General features: G+C 40.2%; 1 protein-coding gene across 2 annotated transcripts in view; it reads left to right on the top strand.

The window, feature by feature from the left end:
- Positions 1–2371: 2371 nt before the first annotated feature.
- PREX2 (phosphatidylinositol-3,4,5-trisphosphate dependent Rac exchange factor 2) overlaps positions 2372–22896 on the top strand; it is a 287857-nt gene continuing 267332 nt past the window's right edge. For both annotated transcript variants that reach the window (XM_008000802.3, XM_008000803.3), the window contains exon 1: positions 2372–2980. In XM_008000802.3, the coding sequence (XP_007998993.2) occupies positions 2840–2980 (141 nt within the window). In that variant the 5' untranslated portion in view covers positions 2372–2839. The remainder of the gene's footprint in view (positions 2981–22896) is intronic.

Genomic DNA, 22896 nt, shown 5'->3' on the forward strand with positions numbered 1-22896 from the left:
AAATATCTTAAGAATTTCTACACAAGCACTTCCGAGAGACATTTGAATTTACACAGTTAAAAATGAATATTTTTCTGCTAGCTTCCATCACACTAGTTTTTGTTTTTGTTTTTTTGCAAAGCATTCATTTCATCTTACCTTTTAAACAGAGTTACATGTCACTTTGACCCTCTTCCTGACTTAATTGTAAGTCTTTAGGTGGTGTTCTCAAATGTTACTGAGTTTAAGAACAATCTGAGGACCTTGATAAGAGAATTTAGGGCAGACATCTCTGGGATTCTCATTCAACAAATTTGTGGGATCCAGTAACGTTCATTTTTTTTTTTTTTTTTTTTTTGAGACGGAGTCTTGCTCTGTCGCCCGGGCTGGAGTGCAGTGGCCGGATCTCAGCTCACTGCAAGCTCCGCCTCCCGGGTTTACGCCATTCTCCTGCCTCAGCCTCCCGAGTAGCGGGGACTACAGGCGCCCGCCACCTCGCCCGGCTAGTTTTTTGTGTTTTTAGTAGAGACGGGGTTTCACTGTGTTAGCCAGGATGGTCTCGATCTCCTGACCTCGTGATCCGCCCGTCTCGGCCTCCCAAAGTGCTGGGATTACAGGCTTGAGCCACCGCGCCCGGCCAGTAACGTTCATTTTAACAAGACCTGAGGTGATTGTAATTCAATGGTCTGTGAGCCACCTTGAGAAATATGTGTCTGCAGATCAGGGTCTCTGTGGCTCTTGGGCCTTCCCACTATGCAATGATCGTAGAGATCCTCAGTGCATGTTTGTGGAATTGAGGTAAGTGATTTGGATGTGTAAAATCCCATTAATGATTCAAACTCAAGTGTCCTGCTTTCAGAGATGAGCCTGCAGCCCTAACGGGCTGTCCATAGACTAATTTTTTGATAGAAGGAAATTGTATAAGCAGTTCTTTACTGGGGACAATTAGTACAAGAGATTCTATTTTATCTAGGAGAACAACTGATAGAAAGTTGCTTTATTTACTTGCTTTCTTCCCTAGGGAAATGTGCAGACCTGGGAAGGAAGAAATGCTGCCTGTAGTACATGGGGAGAAGGTTCAGTCATGCTTGCGTTTCCCATTCATTTCTGGTTGTGTGCTTCCTATGTCTTCTGCTTCTTTTGTTTATTGTTTACTAGGTGCTGTGAGGTCTGCTCTTTAATGTGCTTTGCCCTTTGTTCTTCTGTCATAGGGTGTGAAGCCATCTAGTTTGTTTGCCCTTTGCTCTTGGCTACCTCTAAATAGTCATTTGTAAAAGAAAGAGGAAAATCACATCTTATCCACCAGCTTTGTGTACATCATTCAAAAATTTTATCTTTAATATACAAAGAAAGTACAATCCTTCTTTGTGTGGTTACAGAGGGGAATGGTCACACCATGCTCTGGAAAGACATCACCTGGAAAACCAATAGGTAATTATTTTAATGTAAATATAGTGAAAATCATCTTTATGTTTTAGAGTTTTGCTAATGCTTTCGGTGACTGCAACAAATTAACATACCACTTTCTTGCATCGACACTATTCACTCTTCAGTTTATTTAAATGCCATTAGTTTTAGATTGTTTTAAGTTGATCAGTGGAAATTATATGTGGATAATACCAATTCAAAAATATATATAAATTGTTTTGTCTATCAAATGTATTGGAAATATTGAAGGCTTAGTTTCCAAGTGAGAAAAGACAATAAACTTTAACTTTAAAATCAAGCATGTTCTGTGTGTCTATCTTCAAAACCTAAGATTATTTCCGTTATCTACCTAGCTTTCTATCTTCTGATGAGCATCCAACAACAGCTTTATCTTTTCAATTAGTGACACCGTCTTAAATCACAGCAGCTCTTAGAAACAAACCTGGCACAAATACCCTCGCCTCTCAATGAATTTACATACTATGTTGATGTTGAAAAAAGTTATAGACATGGAAAACAGCACAGTACAAGGGTGACGCTTATTTTATCTGGGGTTTATTGCATGGGCAGAGGCTGTCATTTTCCCATAGTGTCTTCATTTATTATGCTAATTGACTTTCCAAGCTCAGACTGGAGGGTGTCTGCCCTGTGAACTATTCTCAGTTGGAGGGTTTTAAAAGCAAACCTGTTTTGTGCTTGAATGAAACCAAAAATCAATGTGTGTCTTTTCAAAGACGGGAGGGTCAATACTGTGGTTGTTTTTGTTCCCATCCAGTTATGTAACCGTGGGGACTTGTTTCTTTGCTTTCAGGATTCGTACAAAACACATTAAAGTTAAATAATAGTGGAGTCTCAGGAGTAACCCTCGAGTTGCGCCTTGGAGTGTGTGTCCCTGGGACTGGGAACCTCCTGTGAGTTCCATCTCAAGTGCTGCTGCTGCTGCTGCTGTGTGTGTGTGTGTGTGTGTGTGTGTGTGTGTGCGCGCGCGCGCCTGTGTGATTAGCCAGCACGCAGCACTTCCCCAGGGTTGTGTTTCCTTTTTCCTGAGATTTGGCGAAGGGTAAAGGGTCGGAGTCACATGAATACAAAGCTTTTGATTAATGTCCAAGTCACTGCTGTGGCTGCCGAAGTCGCTTCCCCTCCAGTCCCGGCCGTGTGAGGCCAGAGCAGCGGGACCGGGAGCGCAGGGCCTGGCCGGAGCCCCCACTCCCAGGAATTTTCTCTGCCGAGCCCCGCGCCCCCCGCGCCGGGATTCCAGCTCGATCCCCTCCTCTCCTTGCGCCCAGCCTCTCCCCAATATGTAAAGTCGTCTGTCCCTCCTCGGAGTTGGCGGAGGCGGCAACTTTCCTTTCTCGCCGCCGGGGGCCGGGCAGCAGCGGGCGCGCGGGTCAGCGCTCAGCACGGCGGGCAGCGCCGCGCACCGCCGCCGACCATGAGCGAGGACAGCCGCGGGGACTGCCGCGCCGAGAGCGCCAAGGACCTGGAGAAGCAGCTTCGCCTGCGCGTGTGCGTGCTCAGCGAGCTCCAGAAGACCGAGCGGGACTATGTGGGCACACTGGAGTTCCTGGTGTCGGTGAGTGTCCCCGGCAGACGCTGGGTGACCTCCGGGCGGCGCGGGGCGCGGGTCCCGCAGTGGCTGCGGGAAGCGCGCGCGGCATTGTCTGTGCGGGGACCAGGGACGGGTCGGGGCATCGCAAGCGCGGGAATCGGCGTGTGGACGCTGCGTTCGCGGGGGTGGTGACCCTCGCGGGGATTTGTTGGTGCCCCGAGACTCACTGAGTTGCGGGGGCCTTGGAGAGCTCCAGGTCTGAAAAGTTAGCTCTAGAGAAGAGAGCTCCAGTCCAGGGAATCCCGGCTGCCCCATCTTCCCTCACTTTTCTTTTACCCTCCTCCCCAGTCTGCTCAAGTGCACTGTGTAATTGATTTTCCTTCTTGTTCTTTCCTGGAGACTTTGTTTTAAAGCTTTGGTTTAGTGATTAAAGATCCAGTCGGCTACATTCAGGTACACTAAGTTAAAAAATGTCCTTGAATGTGCTCGAGGTTGAGTTCGTTACTCAGATAACATGGCAGTGGCCGCTTTAGTTATGGTCTTTGAAACAGAGGATTCTGGTGTGGGGGTACAGGGAGAGCAGCGGGGTGATGATCTCTAGCAGCTGTTGGATATTAAAGCCACATGTGGCGCTCACCCCGTCCTAGTCCTACAGTCTCCTCCCCACTGGCTTAAATCTGTCTTCTGCTCAGTTTCTGGTCCCCTGTTTACATGGCCCATGGGAGTGCTGTAATCAAGCTTCAGGACTTCGTGGAACTGGGGATGTACTTACTTTCCACGTTTCTGCTTGACTCACTGCCATCTGCTTTGAAAACGTTTCATTCATTTTAGGGCCGAAGGGGCAAAACTGAGTGAAAGTAACTGCTGAGATAACACTCAAAAGTTGAATTTTTCCTATTCACTGCTGAAAAGACAAAGAATTTGAGCCTTGGCTTCTTTCCACCCAGATTCCTGGGAGAGCATCATTCAAAGAACCAGGAGCTTTAGTTTTTGTGATCTCATCCAAATCCTTCTTCTTCCAACAACCGATTCCATGCCCCCTTGGTCTGAACGAAAATATTTCAGGTGCCAGACTTCCTGCTTAGTGTTCTGAAATCTGTCAACTTTCTGCTTATAATCCTGACAGATAAAATTCACTTCTTGGCTGTGGCAAGAAGGAAAGAACAATGTCTCAAGTGATGTAAAATGTACAGATTGGGTTATGGTTGACTTCTCAAAATCAATATACTTGACTCCTAGGGGCCACATTCTCTGCAAATGTACAAGTATTTGAGAATATCCTGGTAACTGGAGATTTATAGAATTATTATATACTTCCTTGTAACGAAGATTGTCAAAAATGTATGTTTTTAAGATTTGATTTTTAATAGCTTTAAATTTGGCTTTCATGAAACTTTTTTGGTAACAAAGTTCTTTGTCTTTTGAAGAATCTGAGTCATTTCTTACATAATTACTCCTTTCTGAAGATCTGTGTACAAAGTACCGTGCAGAATACTTTGCAGAAATAGACAGTTAATCTAATTATATTAAAAACTTAATTTGTTGATCTTTATTTAAAATATCAGTTTTTCTTCTAATCTTAAACCTGATCATTACAACAGAAAACTTACTATTAGTATATAGAGTTAGGTAAGAAAGTATGGAAAATATAAAATAAATTTTCCCCTTCTATAAGGAGAACATCATTTCATGATTTCTTTTTATCTCTCTCAGAATCTATGGGCTCTTCCACTTTTTGTTTTCTTTGTGCATCATTTGTGCCTGTTTATGTTTATATGTACAAATGCACTAATTAGTCTGAATGTCATCCTAAATAAAAGTTTACTCTGGCTTACAAAGCCTAAGATCTATTTATAATATGTTATTAGATTTTCTTTTTAGGGTGTTATTTATAGCAACAGTTACACCCCATAGAGTTTTCTTGGTTACCTGAAGTTGATGTAGTCACTCTGGTTTTGATATTAGACTATGCTAATGTGTACCAAGAGCTTTTAAGCTATTCAAACCCTTTGGCCTGGTAATTCCTCTTCTAGGAACCAGTCCTAAGGGAATGATCAGAGATGGAAACAAACAATAGAAGTTATTTTTAAAGGTTAGCCATAGTATTAAATAAGTCGAGTGGTAAATTTGTTGCCAAAAATTGATAGTTTACTCCTAAGTCAAATTAAATATTTGTTAGATTAGTCATTAATCATTTCTATTATTGCTTTAAGCCATTAACACGGATGAATGATGACTAATCTTTAGTAGGAAGAGGAAGAAGAGGTTAAAAAACATATTTTTAGTTCTACTAAGAATGTATTTTTACTTAACCACCCTATAAATAAGCAAACAAAATGGTATTACTACCTTTATAAAAAGATCTTATGTCCCAGCACTTTTGGGGACCGAGGTGGGTGGGTCACCTGAGATCAGGAGTTCGAGAGCAGCCTGGCCAACGTGGTGAAACCCCATCTCTACTAAAAATACAAAAAATTAGCTGGGCGTGGTGGTGAACATATTTAATTCTAGTTACTCAGGAGGCTGAGGCAGGAGAATCGCTTGAACCTGGGAGGTGGAGGTTGCAGTGAGCCGAGATCGTACCACGGCACTCCAGCCTGGGCGACAGAGCAAGACTCTGTCTCAAGAAAAAAAAAAAAAGAAATCATATGGCTAGAGGGAAAAGCTTTTCTAAAATCTTTCCTATTTCTGAGCCCTCTCTCGCCTCAATTCCCACACTTTGGCCTTTAAGGAAAGAGCATCTTACCCCACTGCCATCCCCAAGACAGCCCGTGAGCCTTGCCTTTCTTCTCTATGCCATGGTATTTGTCTCTCTGCATCTTCTCTGTAGTTGCCCCCCGGCACACACTGCTGTTTGAACAAAGCTCTGTGCCTTCACCTGGCTACTCTTTCCATGGTGGGCTGTGCTTCCTCAGCACAGCCTTTGTTCTTCCTGGGGCCTTCCTTTTGTACCTTGTGGATTCCTTTCGAGGCTCAGTTAGCCCCTTCTTCCCAGGTGCTCCTTGCTTATATCCACTTTACCCTGCATTTCCTTCTTCCATAGTACCCAAAGTCATTGATTTTTGTTTACTTTGGTCTCATTCTGTTAGACCTCCTTGAGGACAGGGACCCAGAGTCATTGATTTTTGTTTACTTTGGTCTCATTCTGTTAGACCTCCTTGAGGACAGGGACATACCACCTTGTCTGCCTGTGCTTTCCATAATTGTGTGCAGTGCTTGTGACATTGTAGGTACTCAATACATGCTTGTTGAGTGCATGCATGAATCAGTGAGTTGACCCACCCTCTCTCCTCCTACTCCATTTTTAAGGATAGTGCCTCAATTATCCTGAACATTTTGATTTCCTGTTTTCTTCCGTTTGGTCTAAAGAAACAGTAGAATTTTCAGTTTTGCTCAGGCACATATGAATTTATGCAGCAAAAAATTTCAAATGTAGTACCTGCCTTTAAAACAGAAACATGATTTAAATCAGGTATTGAGGTATTAAAGACTTTGCATGCACTATTGTTTCATATATTTTAAATTTTTGTTTGAGATCATGGATAGGTTATTTTTAGGTCACAGATAAAATGTTAGAGAGTGATCTAATTTGCTTGAATTTATGTTCTTGTTTTGCTTGGGAAATGAAATTTTTTGCTTTGTTAAAAATATTTCTTCTAAATAAATGATTATGTGAACCTAACATCCAGTATTTAACATCCAAAGTCTGGGCAATAGTAAGTTACAACCTGTTTCCTGTTTGCAAACCTGTGACAGAGCCTGCCGAGATGACAGACTCATGTGAGTGGACAGAGAAAAGGAAGACCCAGGGCTGGCTTCTTCGATGCACATCCTGTGCAGTGGCCCACGGTTCTGAGCTGAGAAGGATGCCCAGCTTGTTTTAATGCTCTACTATTGCCATCTTGAAATTCTTGCCAATTTTATCTTTGACCTTGTGTTTTGCAAATGAAGTCTGGTGGGACAATGGACATGAGCAGAGCAGACACATGAAAGAAAAAAGTGTTATATTTCAGTACCTTTAATAGCATTCCCCAACAGCCCCCTGCTTTTTGAACAAGAGACCTCACATTTTTATTTTGCACAGGGCCTGGAAAATTGTATAGGCCAGTTATATTGTGGGTCAGTGGCATTGAGGCAGGATGACCATATAATTTACTGTCTAAACTGGGACACTTCTGAGAGTGAAAGGGAGTGCTATTAGTAATTACACTGGGAAACAGATGGAAACTGGGATTGTTCCTGGCAAACCAGAATGCATGGCTAGTCCACATTGTGGGCATATTAAAACAATGACTTCAAGCTATGTGTCTTGTCATAAACCGAATATTTTCAAATGTGTTGCCTGTCCAGGCTTTGACCTTGGATACCTTAGCATTTGAGTCCCATCTCTAATTTGCTTTGTGATTTTAAACACATTCCTAACTTTTCATGTTGCTTTTTCTTCATTTGTAAAATGGAGAATAGCATTTCTCAGGGGTATGGTAAGAATGATATGATATATTCATTGGGCTTGGCCCATCTGGCTCAGGAGAGGGTCCTACAAGTAGTTACTGTTATTTTGCTGATGTTACAGTTGTTATAAAGAGCCATGCCTATGGTTATCATTCGATATAATTTTTGTTTCTGTTATATTCCTTCTCTACTTTTTCTGTATGTCCCCAATTCTCTTCTTTGTTTCCTCCTTCCTTGTTTTCCTTCTGTTAGTGTAGTCTTTTTAATGATATTCTTATAAATGCTCATTAGTTGATTTTAAGACAGTGAGAAAACTTTATATTCCAGGTAACAACAACCACAGTTGGAGTTTAAATGGTTGAATCCTCACTCTCTTATTCAGCTTAATGTATGCGTGTCTCTTAGCTCTTTCCAATTGTGCTCCCTGGAGCTCCAGAGGCCCTTGCAAGGGCTGCTGGAGAGCTAGATTTTATGGCTTCAGGCGTGCCACCCTGGCTTCTCTGTGCATGGCTCCACCTTTCTCAGATTTGAGATTTCGTAAAAGCAGTTAGAAAAAACATTTGTCTAAATGGCAAATTCCCAGAGAAAAGGGGATTTGCATTTACTTCCTATGTATGCTTTTCTTGGCCTAAACACAGTGCTTTGTAAATAGCAGGTGCTCAAGAAAACAGACAAACAGGCAAACAAAGCAAAAGCAAACAAAGCAGAGTTTGAATGCATCTGAAATCAAACTCTTTAAGTCATGACCTGACTCTTCCAAAGACGATTGATTCAGCACATTATGCTTAAGGTTTATGTTATGGACTGAATTGTGTCCCTCCCCAGGAGTCATATGTTGAAGTCCTAATCCCCAGTACTTAAGAATAGGACTGTTTTTGTAGATAGGGCCTTTAAAGAGGTGATCGGGTTAAAATGAGGTCATAGGGTAGACCCTAATCCAATTTGACTAGTGTCCTTCAAAGAAGGGGAGATTTGGACACACAGAGAGATTCTGGGGTGTACAGAGGAAAGGCCTTGGGAGGACATGGGGAAAAGATAGCCCTCCGCAAGCTAAGGAGGGAAGCTTCAGGAGAAACCAAACCTACTGACACCTTGATCTTAGACTTCTAAGCTTTCAGAGTTGTGAGAAAATAAATTTCTGCTTAAGCCATCAATCTGTGGTATTTTGTTATGGCAGCCTGTGCAGATGAACGCAGCTTCTATGAGGTGCTGGATCATCGCAATACTCTATGGGAGCTGCGACACTAGAGCCATAAGCAAAGTCATATGGAGGCAATAGAGATTCTTTCAGTCAGGGAGTCAAGGGAAGTTTTGGGAAGAGATGATGATAGAGCTGGCTTCTAAAGGATGTGGAGGAATGTGTCATACTGGGAGAATTATCCATCCCCAAAGTACAGCATACACCATGTGACCTCAGTGTGGCAGACCCTGGCATTTCGGGGTCTGAGACAGTCTTATAATTAAACCCTATTATAATACCAATGACTTTAATATAAAACTAGTAGCTATTGTGTTAGATTTGTTTCTTAGCAAGAGAATTCTGTTTACGAGCTTGAGGAACAAAGATTGAAGTCTAGTTACCCATTAAGAGCCTGTCATTGCATTAGTCCAGGTAAGAAATGTGGAAAGTCTGATCTGGGGTAGAAGCCTTGGAAAATAGAAAAGAACAATAACAACAAAAAAACCCAAACCAAACCACAAAAAATCAAATGCCCAACTATGAGGGATTTTTTGGGTAGAAGCTTTAGTATTTTGGGTACTCCTCTCAGAAGTGGAGGTTTAAGTAGAATGAAGAACATAGGGTGGGGCTAGGTCTCTAGGTTTGAAGACTAGATGGGTAGTGTCATTAACTGAGAATTGGAATGCAGGGCACAGAACAGCACTAGGAGGAGAAGGAAAATGAATTTGCTTCTGGACATGTTGAGCTGAGCCACAAATACTACTATGATTTTTGAAGATAAGAATGTAGAACTTGAGAAATAATTTGGGCCAAAAGTGAGAGATCTAAAAATTAACTAATCATGTATTTTGAAACCATCAGGTGAGTAAGATGACACAAGAAGACCAATTAGAGAAAGAAAATACACAAACAAAAGGTAGGATGTTGGAGAGTCAATATTTAAAGGATAGAGGAAGAGTAGAGTGTGCAGTTGACTTGGAGCTATCACAGGCTGAAACAAAGAACTAGGAGAGAGCGACACTTTGAAAGCCAAAGAAGGATCTAGTTTTCAGAAGAAAGGTCTCTGTAAAGTGGCAGAACTTGAGGGAAGTGGGGTGTGTGAAGACTGAAGAGGTCGCTGGATCTGGCAGTTAGAATGTCACTGGGGTTTTAGCTTCAGTAGAGCGTGTGAACAGAAGCCAGACTGTCAGAACCAGTTGAGACATGAGTGGAAGCTGAGGATGTGAAGGATGGTGGATAAACTATTCAAGGAGTTTGGTGGTAACTGCAAGGAGAGAAGGGGATGATTTTATCTAGGGATGGGTAAGGCATATGAGTCTAGCCAAGGGGACAGAGACAATAAGAAGGGAACTAAAGCAGCGACAACAGAGAGTGGCAGAAGGCAAATGGCACCTTTGTGGGAAGCATAGCAAGCACCCCCATGGCACTGGGAGACAAGACAAAGCAAAATTTTCTGAGCCATCTTGCCCTGTAACATACCTGTAGTAAAATATCTTTGCAGACACTGAGAATAGGCAAGCTGTCACTTGTGTATTTTAAAAATTCTGCTGCCTCTCCAGTGTACAGCTTATGGAACTGCCTGGGGTGGTCTTTGTGGCCCCTTGTGAACACATACCAGAGGCTCTCCCTCCCACACTGGGACAGTGAGGTGAACTGCATAGCACAGAATCTGATGAGCTGGTTTAAAATCCTCACACTGAAACTTAAAAACTCTCTCACTTTGGTCAAACAACACAGCTTCTGTATGTCTCAGTTTCATATTTGGAAAACACATTTGATAATATCTCACAGGGCTGGCCTGAAATTCAAATCGGCTTCTGTAGGTAAAGTCCTGATAGGTAGGAAGTGTTTGTTTGTTTGTTTATTTATTTATTTATAGTATCGCTCTATTGCCAGGCTGGAGCACAGTGGTGCGATCTCGGCTCACTGCAACCTCCCTCTTCCGGGTTCAATCGATTCTCCTGCCTTAGCCTCCTGAGTAGCTGGGACTACAGGTGCATGCCACCATGCCCTGCTAACTTTTTCTACTTTAGTAGAGACGGGGTTTCACCGTGTTGTCCAGGCTGGTCTCGAACTCCTGAGCTATGGCAGTCCCCCCAGCCTTGGCCTCCCAAAGTGCTACGATTACAGATGTGAACCACCGTGCCTAGCCTGAAGTGTTTTTTTTTTCCCTCCCTAAACTCCAAGCTTATCTCCCTCTCCTCTGTCTTGTCTGTCCACAGACTGAGTTTGGCACGTGCTCAGACCAGCTTGAGAGTCACCAGCCTGGTCTGTCAGTCACCCTGTCTTTTCCAAGCCTGGAGGCATAAGGACAAGTTTAATAGAAGAAGGTCCTGAGAACGCCAGCGGGGCCTAGGGAATGCAAGAGAGGGGGTGTTCTGGAAGCCACCAGGGAGGGATGGCTTTCCTCCAGAAGGAACTTATGAGTAAGGACAAGGGCCACTTTAGCACTTTAGGGGAGAGGCAAGTATGGAGGTTGCTACCGGATGGCCGTTCTTCCTCTATGAAGTTGAACTCTGGTTTTCTGTGTGATGTTCTGTTCTGTTTTGTTCTTGTTTTGTTGTTTGTTCTTGCTGAGAGGGTAGTGCCCTGAAGAGAACAGTAACGATCTGGACACACACTTTCAGGAATAGAAAAGAGAATTGAGCTTGGACATCTGAGGGTGGATGTATGATAGGCTTTGTTCAATTATTCTTTTAAATGTGATTTTCTTAAACACAACATACAAATTTAGAAGCTCAAGTAGAGACGTAAGCACTTCTGGTTTATTACATCTAGTATGAATAGGTTCAAATCTCAGAAATAATGACAAACATTTTTTAAACCATGGTGCAAATTGTATAAAACTTCATTTAATGTACATATCAGTCATTAGCCATGTAAAAAAAAGAAACAATGATTTATCTGACATTTTAGTGTGATTATAGTTTCTTCAGCACTTGTTTTAAACAGTGTTTTCTTAAGTATTCTTTTAGTATATACCTGGCATTATATTTTCATACCAAATAAAATCATTATGTCTGTGTTTTCAGCACTATTAGTTTGACCTAAAAATTATTGTTTTAGTTTGCATTATTTCTTTAAACATTTTATTTATATTTACTTTTCATGAGATGGATTTTTGTTCTTCTTCATTAAAAGCATGATTAAATTTATTAAAATTTTTCAAATGTGAATTTATTAGAGTTATTAGCTATGTTAAAATCAAGATCTTTGATTTACATTATAATTGTAAATAGCAGAATTTATAATTTATTAAAATTGTATTAGCTATATTAAAGTCATCTTTGATTTACAACATTGTAGTTGCCTCAAACAATCAAAGATTCAGGAAAAGCATTCTGTAGTAAATGTTTCATTGATTAAAAGTGTGGCTGGGTCACTTTTTCCATGGTATTGAACATAGCTATTCACATGATGATACATCGAATAATAACTGCTTAAAAAATTCCCCTATTTTCATAAACTGTTGCATTTCATCCAAGAGTTCAATGATTGAAATTTTAAGAAAAATGATATGTTAATTTGAAGTTACAATTTTTAAGCACTTCTACTTAGTATAGGTGATTTCAGACTTTGATTTATTGAATAAATCTGTTGTATAGCCTTACATATAACAGAGCATAGTGTACAAAAAGGGATCTATTTCGCTCGAAGATATCTTAGCCAAGGACATTGTGTTTTGTCATTAATGTGAAATGCATATTTTCCATTAAAAGGCAAGCCCTTCATTTGAAAAGGTTAAATTGTATAGTACTTAAGAAGTGACTCCATCTGATTAAATTTAGAATACCGATATAAAAATATTCTCTGGTTTTACAGCAAAAATATCACAATACAGAATATAGATGGATAAACATTTTTATTCATTTGAAAACTTTGTTTCTCAGAGAGAGTCAAATATGGATTGATATCTATGTTTGATTTTGCTTTGCCACTTTTGTTATTTTAATTATCTATTTAAGTTGTCTTCTTGCCAGTAGGAGAGGCTTTATAGATGGTGACACATTTTCAGAAATTGTGCAAGAAATGCTGGTGTTTTCCCTTGGTGCCTTGTAATACCTCAACTTGGCCTTGCTTTCATGCTTCCCAGGAGTTCTAGCCTTTTCTTATTTGAGACTGTTGCCTCGAAGAAAGAAATCTTAAGATTCCAGAAATAACATCTCCCATTCCAAAGCCTTATTTCTATCAGTAGTACTAGGAGAAGATCTGTGGAAAGGCATTATTATACTCTATTAATTGACCTAAATGTTAGTCCCGCACCCATATGCTCCAAGATTATTTTAAGAATTCATTATTTTCCCAGAGGTAAGTGGATGAAGGGGTCTTTCATTTTCTATACAGTATAGCTATGTCATATTTGGCTTTCTATAATTTTATATATAAATATATTTGTATTTACATATTTTATTATTTATTTATTTTTTTGAGATAGAGTCTTGCTCTGTTGCCCAGGCTGGAGTGCAGTGGCATGATCTCGGCTCACTGCAACCTCCGCCTCCCGGGTTCAAGTGATTATCGTGTCTCAGCCTCCCAAATATCTGGGATTACAGGCACCTGCCACCACGCCTGGATAATTTTTTGTATTTTTAATTGAGACGGGGTTTCACCATGTTGGTCAGGCTGCTCTCGAACTCCTAACCTCAGGTAATCCACCTGTCTCGGCCTCTCAAAGTGCTGGGATTGCAGGTTTGAACTACCAGGACTGGCCAATTTTATATATTTTATATATTTATAAAATGTATTTTGAATATTCTAGAAACAACTTTATCTCATTTTCTTGTACCGCTTTATAATGAAACCTCTGGCAGAGACTTCTAAGTGTCCCCAATACCCAGTGTTCTTTTCTTCTATAGTGATAAAAGTTTTAGGTCCAGCTTAAGACTACATTTCCCAGCCTCCCATGCAGATAAGTGTGTAAACCTTTGTAAAGGTTCTGGGTAGTGGGGTGAGCAGAAGTGGCCTGGGTAACTTCTGCAGTGTGCCCTTATTGTGAAGAGTATGCATTCTCTTTTCTCCTTTCCCTCTTCTCCCTGGCTGGTATGAGGATGTGATGGCAGGTGACGGGGCAGCCATTTTAGACCATGAAATGACCATGAAATGGAAGTTACATGTTCAGGGTGACAAAGCAACAAAATACAAGGAGACTATATCTATTCTTTCTTATTAAGAGCATGTCTTAAAGCAGTCTAACCTATGTCCTGTTAAAAATGGGCCTATAGCCAGGCGCAGTGGCTCAAGCCTGTAATCCCAGCACTTTGGGAGGCCGAGACGGGCGGATCACGAGGTCAGGAGATCGAGACCATCCTGGCTAACACGGTGAAACCCCGTCTCTACTAAAAAATACAAAAAACTAGCCGGGCGAGGTGGCGGGCGTCTGTAGTCCCAGCTACTCGGGAGGCTGAGGCAGGAGAATGTCGTAAACCCGGGAGGCGGAGCTTGCAGTGAGCTGAGATCCGGGCACAGCACTCCAGCCTGTGCGACAGAGCGACCACTCCGTCTCAAAAAAAAAAAAAAAAAAAAAAATGGGCCTATAAGAGAAATCAATATTTCTTTAACTCTGTCCAAAAATCATCACATTTTGATACCAAGGCCCCATTGACTTATGCAAATCATTAATGAATTGGCCAACTTTAATATATTTTTTCTGTCTTTGTCTTAATATTTTTAGTTTATTTTTTGTTTTTTCTTTAATAAATCTCTAGTTCAGCCATAATTTCCTTGGATTATGCTAAAACTGCACTTTTTTTGTTTTTAATAGTTATACTTTAGTTTTTCCTTTAGAAAAAGAATAGTATTTTTTCTTACCTTTACTTAACATATTCTTTTTTTCCTGAAGGCCAGAATTTTGTGTTTATTTGTAAGGATATTTGTTCAGCTGCTTTAACTGAGACCAAATAATAATAGTTTGAACAATACAGAAGGATTGTTTGTGGCTAGGAAAGCCATATGTAATCAACATGGCCTTTTTTGCATCCTCTCTTAGAACTCTGGTTATTTAATTTTTAAATTAAATATACCCCAGCAGTGTTCCAGTGGGGTTAGCAGCTCAGCTGCATCAGGTCATTCAGAGACCGCTGTTTCTTTTATCTCACTGCTCTACCAGCCCCTAGGACCAATTAAATCTGAGTATGTGAGGGTGAGAGCCAGGCCTCAGTATTTATGTATATTCTCTAGGTGTTTCCAATGGGTTAGAGAAGGTGGGGGAAGCAGTACAGTAGGGTGTTGTCCTTTACCCTATGGTTGAAGCTGACTTACCACTACACTTTTCACATCCCAGCCCCAGGGGGACAGAGGGTGGGAGAAAAAGTGGAGGGCAAGCACTCCCTTTAAGGATGTAACCCAGAAATGACACACATCACTTTCACTCTCATCCCCACGGCCAGATCTTTGTAACTTGGCTAATCCAGCTCTAAGGGAGACTGGGAGATATGCTGACTGGCTGGACAGCCTTGTGCCCAGCTGAAACTTAGGGAGTTCTACACTGAAATAATGACATAGGAATAAATATCGAGGGGCAAAGGGTCGTCTCTGCCACATTTTGAATCCATTCATACTTCAGTCTCCCGTCCTCAGAAAATCATTTATATTAATTATTAGATTCCTTTACTATAAGAACCTATTGTATTTAAAATATAATTTGGATTATTTCCCTTTAAATAATATATTCTTTCCCACATAGCAATCGGTCTAACATTTATCTCTCTCTTCACATATATTTGTAAGAGCTCCAGAGCTCTCAAGGTTGTTTTTGTTTTTTTTTCCATTGGCTTTCACTACAGAAAGGCTTTAAGGTATTTGGTGATTTTATGTAATTTTAAAATTTTGTGGAAGTTTCCAGAAAAAATATTCCAAGATAATATGGAAATTCTGTTTTTGTTATGTGTTTCTTATGTGTTAGGCACTGCATATTCATATTTAACTCACAACTTAGAACTACCTTCAAGCCTCGGATCATTGTAAACTCACACCTGGGGACATTTTGGTCAGTTCCTAATTGGGAAAGTGGGGATTCTGAAAAGATCCACTGCAAAATTTGTATCGCTCTTCCAAGATGTTCCGCTGATGAATCACTGGCCTGGACCCTTCTGAATTGTGGGAATGGTGTGATTAATCAGGACTAGGAAAACCAAGGCAGATGCTGGAGCAGGGACGCAGAACTTGTTGACTCCGGAAGTACACAGAAGCTAGAAATCAGGAAGGAACAGTAGTTCATTTCAGGCAAACCATCAAGTGCAAGAGAGCAACAGGAGCTTATGGTCAATCCAAGACAGAGTCAGAGCCAGGCAAGCACTCAGGAGCCAAAGATTACCCAGAAGTCAGGAGTTTCCCTCGCAGAAATAAGGAAACACATGAACCTTTCAGAAATAGAAAACCTTAGTTCTCCCATTGGCATATCTGTTAATATATGTCGGTACTGATGCTATTTTCAGCTTAATTTAATTCCTCTGGGATCATTTTGGATCTCTGTATATTTACAGTGTTTCCTAACAGGTTTGAACCCTTGGCTTTATGTTTAAATACAGCTCACGTGTTTATCCTATATGTGATCAAATCACAAGACATTTGAGGCAAAGATATAAAATTAATTTGTATAATTAACATATGTAATTATTGTATGTGTATATTTATATATGTGTATGTGTATGTATATGCACACACACTGTCCAAAATGTGTGTATGTCTGCATTTAATGGATATTCTATTGATTGCTTAGGTGAAAAGCATTAATGTAGTTTAAACATATATTAAGTGAATCCATTATTAAAAATGATCACTATTCTTTAGAGTGTTCTGTTTGCCAGACCTACTTTGTTTGACAGGATAGAGGAATGAGAGTAAATGGCCTTCTGGTAGTCATAGAATGAAGTTTGGTAAATGCGTCATGTTACACAGCTAGAGACATATTCCTCAGTTTCTAGCAAGGACAATTAGCACAACCATATGATTTTAGGGTCCAAAAGGGAATCATGTTATTGATGGAAGAGCATAGCTTTCAATTAAAATATGAGAAGTTGATGTTTCTCCTGCATAATTTTCAGTGCGCTAGTAATTCTCACATATAAGTAGGGTCTTCTCTGTATCATTAAATATTTTGAGGGTAGCAAATATTCTTTGGGATTTAAGATTTTTAAAAAATTTCTACTTATGGTTGACTTCATTATGAGGAACATGATAGGTTGGATTGTCAGAAAATTTGAGAGCTTAGTTAGTACTTGACTGGATCTTCAATTTTAAATCTATGTATTTCTATAGATATGGATTTGGGTCAGATTCACCTTTGATGGTGTTGTGAAAATATAAGCAAGCCTTAATGAGAGATCTAGGTAGTCAGCTAGGACATTTGAATACATTTTTAAAAAAGAAAATGTCTGCTAACATTTAAAGAAAATAAATTGCCTATAGTTTTACTATATTGTGCTATATATCCTTCCTACAAATTATTTCTTTTCCAGTATGTCACAATTCAAACTTCCAACTCCTCTATGATGTTCTGTAATTTCCCTTAATACTAAATATGTGCTAAGTAAAATCTACAGGGTTTTTTTTTTTTTTTTTTTTTTTTTACAAATAATACAGAACTAAAAAACCTGTAAAAGAGAAAAAAGGAATTACCATAAAATGCATCAATCTGGGCGGAGCTTGGGAGGCTGAAGTGGGAGGATCACTTAAGCTCAGGCATTCAAATCTAGCCTGGGAACGTGTTGAGACCTCTGTCTCTAAAAAACAAACAAACCAAACAACAACAACAACAAAAAACAAAAAGAAAATGCAACGAGAGCTATTTATAAATTAATGTGCAAAACTAACTTTATTAGGTGAAAAACCTTATTTTCAGCATTGTGTAATTTATGAATCAGGCAACCTAAAAAATAACCCCTAATATGGTAAGCATTATGATTGATTCTCTCCAATGATTGCTTTCAAAATCCAGATATTTTTATTCTTCATGGTCCAAGGCATATTTATTGAGCACCTACTGTGTGCCAATCACTATTCTAGGTTCAGAGGACATAGCACCGACAAGCATTAAAAATTCCTGCTTTCATGGAGCTGCGACTCTAACCCAGGAGGTACAAGATAAATGAGTAAAATATATGATATATTAGCTAGTCTAAGTGCCTGGGAGAATAAGTGAAGCAGAGAAGAGGAATAAGTGTGCATGTGTTTTGACATTTTGTGTAAGATTGAAAAAGCAGGCATTCACTCTTTTCTGTCACGCTTCTTTTTTTGTAAATCTCTAAAAATATTTGAAAGAATTTTTATTTTTTTAACAGGTAATATCCAGGAGGAAAGTGCCAATTGATTTCTTGTTTAAATCTTCAGTGTAGTGATAATTCGGAGGTGAGATTAAACCCAGATGTACATTGCTAATAAATAAAGTTAATAGAACAGATCAGAAAAAGCACGGTGACACTAAGACTTAAGGCTTTAACTAGTGTCATTTTTTAGTTGTCATTTTTAAGTCTGTTGACTTTAATACAATAAGCATATATTTTTTAAAGGTGCAAACTTTAAAATCCACTGCCTCACTCTGTTCGGTGTTTACACCATTGAGGAGCTTATTTTGTGGAGCGTTTTGTCAATAAGGTTTCATGCCCAGCAGCTCTGTGTCTAGTGGAACTGCAGCCAACATTCAGATTCATCATGGATGAGAACCCAGCACGCTGTGCAGTTGGGGCACCATTGGCTGAAAAGCTTCTGCTGGAAATGCAGTATCCTTTAGCAGCGAGGGGACGGAAGCATTGAACAAGTGGGGCGGGGGTGGGAATTGGAGATCTTGAATGTGCAGCAGGCTGTAAAAGCCATTTTATGACCATTGTCTTAGATAATCCCAGACGTGAGTTAAAAGCTGAGGTATGAGGTGCTTTCATACATTTTTCTTCTTTAAGGCCTTTCACTGAAAGGGGATAGGAAGGATCAACAGTACCTTGCATTCTGAGCAAACTATCGCAAGGACAGAAAACCAAACACATGTTCTCACTCACAGGTGGGAACTGAACAATGAGAACACTTGGACACAGGATGGGGATCATCACACGCCGGGGCCTGTCCTGGGGTGGGGGGAGTGGGAGGGGGAGGGAGAGCATTAGGAGATATACCTAATGTAAATGACCAGTTAATGGATGCAGCACACCAACAGGGCACATGTATACATATGTAACAAATATACATACGTAACAAACCTGAACGTTGTGCACCCTAGAACTTAAAGTATTAAAAAAATAAAAATAAAAACAGTACCTTGCAAACCCTCCCCTGTTTTCTTCCTGTGGTATTGTCTCTCTGATTGCCCTATAGAAATGACTCCCTTGAGACTTGTGGACAGCTGGAAGAGGTCCCTAAGTGGCCTGTAAAGTGCCATTGGAAGCCTCTGCCAGAGACTGTGGGGAGGGGAAAGGTCACTTGAGGACTGTGGAAAATATTCCCTTTCTCCTTAGCATCCTGGATCCTCGCCTCTTGACTAATTGTTAATAGAATCTGGGAGCTCAGATTCTGGTGCTGACATTTTTTGCAGGGTTAGTTCTGGAAATGATATTTCTTAGCAGCCTTTTGCAGAGCTTCATTCTTCGGTTCACTGAATTTGCAGCACAAAGAAAAGGAAATAGGTTTATTATCATCATCATTACCAACTTCAGAATATGAATGAGTGAATAATTATATTGGGCTTTTAAAAAGTATAACCAACGGGAAGGAATTTAGCGGTCTGTATTTTTTTGATAAGGTTATGTGCTTTCTTCTTCCTGTTTCTCTTTAAGGAGACCTTTCTGTGGCTCATACATCATAAAAGTTTAAAGGAAGTGCAAACACAATTACTACAGAAAGTTGAAATCTTTTGCATCCACTTCTCTTTTGTGCTATTTGTGACCTGTCTGCCTGATTGTTTCAAAGTAAGGAAAATCCTGGGTTTCTTATCTATGCTTTTCAGGGGAACTGGTTTTGACTGTGGTATGAATCTGACAAAATGGGGACAATCAGCCTTAACCTAATAGCCTTTGTACCAAACTAACCCACAAGAATGCAAAGGATATGTAGGTGAACTTTAAAGGCAAGACCTGCCTAAGGAAATAATGCAAGATACAGTGCCTAGCAAGGAAATCAGATACGTAAAACTCCTTGAACTCTGTAACAGAATTTTCAGTCCCTCGGTAGCTCTTACTTGGAGGCGTTGAGATTTTCTCCCGCACTCTGCTCGGTGTCTTAATGCTCATGCCAGTTATTAGGTTGCCATGTGGCTGGGGTCACCGTGCCAGAGCCTGACCTGGAGGCCCTGAGTGTTGACGGTGCTCATTTATCAAGAGCACAGTGTTTGGTTGGGGTTATCACTGGGGAGCGAGGCTGCATTTAGAGTTTGGTCTAAGACAATGTCTGAACATGGCAGGGGGTCATGAAAGGAACTGGGGACAAGGGTTAACTCAGCTTAGTTCTCTCTGTGTGGTCTATGAATGCCACAGCCAAAGCAGCAGCTTCAGAGATCTCTGCCACCTTTTGGAGAAATGTCGTTGCTGTTGCTTAGCCCACTGGCAGGTATTCTGGTCTCATCACCCCTTGTATCTTTTCTCATGCAGGAGCCTCTGGCACTGACTGTGTAGCTTTGAGTGTGGTCTGCAGGCTTGTGATGACTCTGAGGGATGAACCATCCCATAATAATAAGGATTAGGACCAAAATTATAACCCAAGGAGAGGTAGATTTTGACTGCTTTTAAACTTACTTCCTGAGATGATTAGAGTAACATTTGAGATGGTTGGTTTGTAGTTACTCCCGCAAGTCCATTTTCCACCTAGGAAGGTTTAGTAATGTTTTACGATTATTGTATAATTTAGAAGGATATTTACCAGCTGCTGGGACCTTCCTTAATACATCAAGTTTGGTCTCTTCTGGAGATGAAACTCACAGGAAAAACTTGAAATTCTTCCTGACAGCTTATTCAAAGGTTGCTATTTATTTTGGTGAGTGGGTTCATTTTGCTACCACTGTGTCAAAATTGGAAGTCTCTTCCTTCAGCTCACATACATTCCCAGGTGAGCACAGGTGAAATGGGTTGCTACAAACAAAAGAAAGAGAGTTAGAGAATCTTATGCCCGTCATCTGAGTCTCACTCCGGTCTGAAAATTTCTATAATTTCTAAAATTTCTATAGCTCGATTTGCTCTAATTGCCAGTACCTTCCATATTTCTTCCTCTTGGTTGTTTATGCTGTAGTTATAATCTGCTTAGAGATTCCATAAGTACGGCAAATAGTAAGAGAGAAATCAGTTATCTCCATTTTGGGAAGCCAAAGCGTAAAGTGGTTTTGTTTATTGACCTGATGGTGTATATTTGTGTAACAGCTGTTGAAAGTGAGTTAATCTCAATCTGTTAATCTAAACAGATTGAAATCTGTTCCTTGGAGTCATAGCCTCTAAATTTCATGTAAAGCAGTGTAAAGTTCAGATGCAGTTTAGTCATCAAACTACTGCCCCACACTAAAAAACAGAATAAGTAAAAAGGCCCAAACCCCCAAACCTCCAATGAGAACTATTCTTATTCATATGAAGAAATAGTGTAAGGACCATCAGCCTTTCAACAACATGGTATTAATTATGCCAGCAAAAATAACAATAACCCTAATCTATTTTTATGGTCCTATGTTTCTGATGGAACTAATTTTCAAATAAAGCCTAATAACTTACTTTGCAGTTCTCAGCTCCGCCAACCTCCTACAGAGATTCTATTGGGCTGCTAGTTTGGGAAAATATACCAAACATACTTCGAGTTAGAGTTCTCACACTAATAGCTACAGACTCATGTTTTCTTGATCAAGAAGTAATCCTCTTTCGGCTTCAGAGTAAGAAATATGAAATAAATCAGGAGAAAATCATTTTCCTCCTCTGCGATTGTGAAACAACTGATTATTGTACAGGAGCCTATTCCAAGTGCATGTCAGGAGGCTTGAGGGTCAGGACAGAAACTGGTGGTGCAGGGCTCACTTCATCCACCTGCTAACACAGCAGCAGACCAGTGCTATGTGCAGCTATTTTGCAATTATTATTCTTATATTAATTTACCCAATGCAAACAGATTCCCTTTCGTCTGTCATTCTAGTAACAAAGAGTAAAGGCCTGTGGCTTTTGACTAGATTTTACTTTTCACAGGAACTGTTGAAAAGGTTGTCCCATTTCATGGTGTTGCTTTTGTGGAACAGTGATTAAGATGGTCCCATTGAAGAGTAGGTGTAGGGGTATAGAGTGGTATAGGGGGTGATAAAGGTAGCTTGGAGCCAGATGGTGGATGGCCTTGAACAGCAGTAGAGGTAGTTTAGAATTAATTAGTAGACAGTGTGGAAGTTAGGGGAATTTTTTGAGTAAGGAAGTCACAACATTGGGCCTTGGTTCAGGAAGGGTCATTTGGGAGGCTGGCTTCTAGCCACAGAGTGCAGGAATGGCTCTATTGGGCACAGGTGAGACCTGAGAGAGCCCAATTCATTAAGCCCAACAAAAGTCAGAAAGACTAAATTGGTGAGGAATATTGCTGATGCTTGGACCTCAGTCCAGACCAGCTTAATTAGAATCTCAGGGTGTGGGGAGAGAAGGTGGAAGTCAAGAATTGCTATTTTTAAAAAGCTCCACAGGTGATTCTAATGTGGGAGTAGGGTTGAGAAATACAAGGAAATGAATACATGACATTAATATATATATATAAAAATCAAGGATTGAGATACATGGTTTCCAATCTGCCCTAAAAAATAGATAGTATCATAATAGAATGAATGATGAGAAGAGATGCATTGACAAAATCCACTTATAAACCTAAGAAATAACTCAACATTGAAGAGGAAACTAAAGAGAAATGAAATTAGCTAAGAGGCTGCATTTATTGGAAATACAGTTATCCAGTAATACTTTTCAATAGTAATGAGAAATATTGGTAGTGGAAAAGATACAGTTAAAGTTTTGATTTAACTTAGGCAGAAAGCAGTCAACAAATCATTTTCCACGTGTCTGAGCAAGGCAATAAGACCACAGCGATTAATGGGAAGTACTCCTGATGTGGGAAAGGAAGTATGCTACTTTGGGAAATAAGGATGTTGTAGAAATTAATATTTTAAAGTCTTTGGAGAATTCCCATGGAGGACTGATGTATTTTCCAAAGTTCTTTGTTGTGATGAGATATGGAGAATTATTTTCTAAGTGCCAATTTGTGAACATAAGCATATGCATGCCAAGGGAGATTTGAAGTGCAAGAAACTGATTTCTGTAAAGCCACTTGTTTGATGTGATGTCCTTAATGGTTTTGTTTTGTTTTCCAATTTTCCCTTATGTCTAAA

The sequence above is a fragment of the Chlorocebus sabaeus genome, chromosome 8 (genome assembly GCF_047675955.1).
Source record: "Chlorocebus sabaeus isolate Y175 chromosome 8, mChlSab1.0.hap1, whole genome shotgun sequence".
Lineage (NCBI taxonomy): Eukaryota > Metazoa > Chordata > Mammalia > Primates > Cercopithecidae > Chlorocebus > Chlorocebus sabaeus.